General features: G+C 51.6%; 1 protein-coding gene across 1 annotated transcript in view; it reads left to right on the top strand.

The window, feature by feature from the left end:
• Window positions 1-999: 999 nt before the first annotated feature.
• LOC106530431 (pro-neuregulin-2, membrane-bound isoform) overlaps window positions 1,000-2,636 on the top strand; it is a gene marked incomplete in the record, with an annotated part of 152,745 nt that continues 151,108 nt past the window's right edge. Inside the window, 1 exon segment of the mRNA XM_014026044.1 lies at window positions 1,000-2,623. Within this exon segment, the coding sequence (XP_013881498.1) occupies window positions 2,212-2,623 (412 nt within the window).

Raw genomic sequence — 2,636 nt, 5'->3', positions numbered from 1 at the left:
ACTGTAGGTAGGCTGGTCAGTTTTTTTAATTTTTAAAAATATATTACACGGACGGAGCCATTTTATTTACACACAAAGCATTCTGGGTAAATGATGACGTGGATAGGTCCTCGGTGTGAGCGAGCTATATCCACCCTGAAGGTTAATCTTGGACAATATCTGATGATCGACTCTTTTAAATGAAACCAGAGCAGGTAATTTTTACACTCATGAACGTCTTTAATGGTCATAAACATACAAAAACATAATTTCTGCAAGATTTCTCAGCAAGGAATGCTGGGTAAATACTGATCTGTCTGACATGAGGTGGAAGAGGGTGGGGCTTTTCACAATGTTTCTTTCAACACTGCATGGTGTCATATAACAACACTGTTTAGTGTTCCATAAGACTTAACCGTGGGCGGAGCTTATTTAACACTGTCCAGTGTTGAGACAACACTGAGGAAATCAACACTGTGAATTAACACTAACACTGAGTGTGAGTGTACTCAGAAAGTGTTAAAATAACACTAGGGGGTGTTAAATCGACACCCAAATGTTTAACACTGAAATTTTAACACTCCTGTTTTTGCTGTGAGTAACTGTTAAATTTTAAGGTAACGAAGTAAAAGTATCATTTTTAACCAACTAAACCTCAGGAATGCCGTAGGTACGTAGTTCTAATGTGGTCATTTTCTGTTTACAAGCTAAGATACTTGTATGATCATGTATACCAGAGGTTCTCAAACTGGGGTCCCAGGACCTCCAGGGGTCCATGAGTCTTATCTTGGAGGGTCCTCAAAAATTTTCCATAAATTGTTTATTTGATTTTTATTTTTTTAATGCACATGTGGAACAATAGTAAAACAAATATACTAAACCAAACAAAAGATGATATTCCCATGGCATTTAGGAGGTAAAATGACATTAAACTGTTTTTAAAACAGCATGGGGGTTCATAAGGAGGTCCCTGGAAAATGTTCACCCTGGTTAGGGGTCCCCAGACCCAAAACATTTGAGATCCCCTGATGTATAAAACTGTTCAAATCCTTTTTACAGTGTAGGAAGTAAAATAAATCCTACAAACAACATAGCTGGGTTTATTGGGACCAGAAAGACATCTGGTCAGTGCTGCCTGCAGGAAGTGTCAGCTGGTGGGCCCACGTGTTGCCATCCAGAGGTGCCAGGGGAGGGAGGGGGCTGCAGTCACTGGTTGGAGCAGAGCAGATCAGCAGCTTCGTGGCGCGCGCTCTTCTGTAACGAGCAGTGAGCGGTTTTATTATAATAATAATAATAATTATTATTATTCCTTCCCTCTGAGACACAAAGTGCTGGAGCCGCTCTCTGCCGCGCGCCTCCTGCTGAGGACCCGGGGAGTTTCGCAGCGTTAGTCATCCCTCCGCAGTGAGGAGGGCAGCGGCGGCTCGGAGGACGTGATGCTCGCCTGCCGGGGCGCTCCGCGGCCCGCCGGTTGGCCGGGTCATTAGGCTGTTTGCGCAGGACGTGGCGGGCCGACGCCGGTGACCGAAGGCGGGCGATGTTTGCTCACGTCAGCCGCTCGAGCGCAGCGGACGCGGCTGGAGGGTGCGCGCTGCTGTTGCAACGCCTCACCGGATAACCGCTGCTGTCATCTGTCCTCTTTTGGCTTTTATTTTATTTGGATTTGATTTTTTCTTGTCACGGATTTTAAGATCGCAGAGACAGCAGAGGAGAAGGAGGGTAAAAAAAACAGTGATGTTAGATGCGTGCGCGTGCAGTGCGCATCATTTGTGATCCCCCCCTGTACGCGCAAGCCGCTTTTTTTTTTCCTTCCAGAGGGGCAATGCGCCCACCCCTGCGATGCTAGCCTATTAGCTGGAGACCCACAGAGAGAAGGATTCAGTCCTGGACTCGAGGAGAGGCTGATTTACGAGTCCTGGTTTCTGCCTTTCACAGGAGGGGGGATCAGAAGGGGAGGGTGGTCGGTGAAGGAGAATGCAGCATTCACGTTTTTAAGCATGCAGCGGACTGTTTCCGGTTCCTAAAGGCTGCTCTACCCCCCCAGCACCCCCCACCCGCCGCCAGCAGCCGTATGGGGACAGCGGAGGCAGACCCAGATGGCATGGACACTTCCACATCGTCTGCCGCTCTGCCCTGCCCGCTCCGCCGGAGCCCGTTCGCCGCCGCCTCTGTCCTCCAGCTCGCCCCGCCGCCCAGCAGCAGCAGCACTGCAGCACAGCACAGGCTGACGGCATGAGGCTTGATCCGGTGCATCTGTCCATGCTGGTCATCGGGGTCTCCTTCGCCTGCTACGCCCCGAGCCTCAACTCGCTCCAGGACCAGGCGTACCGGGCGGCCGTGGTCATCGAGGGCGAGGTGCGCTCCTCCCCGGAGAACGCGTCGGCCCGGGAGCCGTACAGCGTGAATGTCAGGGTGCTGGACGTGTGGCCCGTCAACAGCGGCGGCCTCGAGAGGGAGCAGCTCGTGACCGTCGGCGCCTTCGGCTCCGAAGCCCCCTGCATCACGGTGGAGAAGGACCACCGGTACATCTTTTTCATGGACCCCACCGCCGATCCCCTGGTGTTCAAGGCGTCCTACGCCCCTGTGGCCGCCGGCGAGCCGGAGCTGAAGAAGGATGTGCAGAAAGTGCTGTGTGAGGACTGCGGTAAGTTCAGGGC

Source organism: Austrofundulus limnaeus, unplaced genomic scaffold (assembly GCF_001266775.1).
Source record: "Austrofundulus limnaeus strain Quisiro unplaced genomic scaffold, Austrofundulus_limnaeus-1.0 Scaffold521, whole genome shotgun sequence".
In the NCBI taxonomy this organism is placed as follows: Eukaryota; Metazoa; Chordata; class Actinopteri; order Cyprinodontiformes; family Rivulidae; genus Austrofundulus; species Austrofundulus limnaeus.
This window is presented reverse-complemented; position numbering and strand designations above follow the sequence as displayed.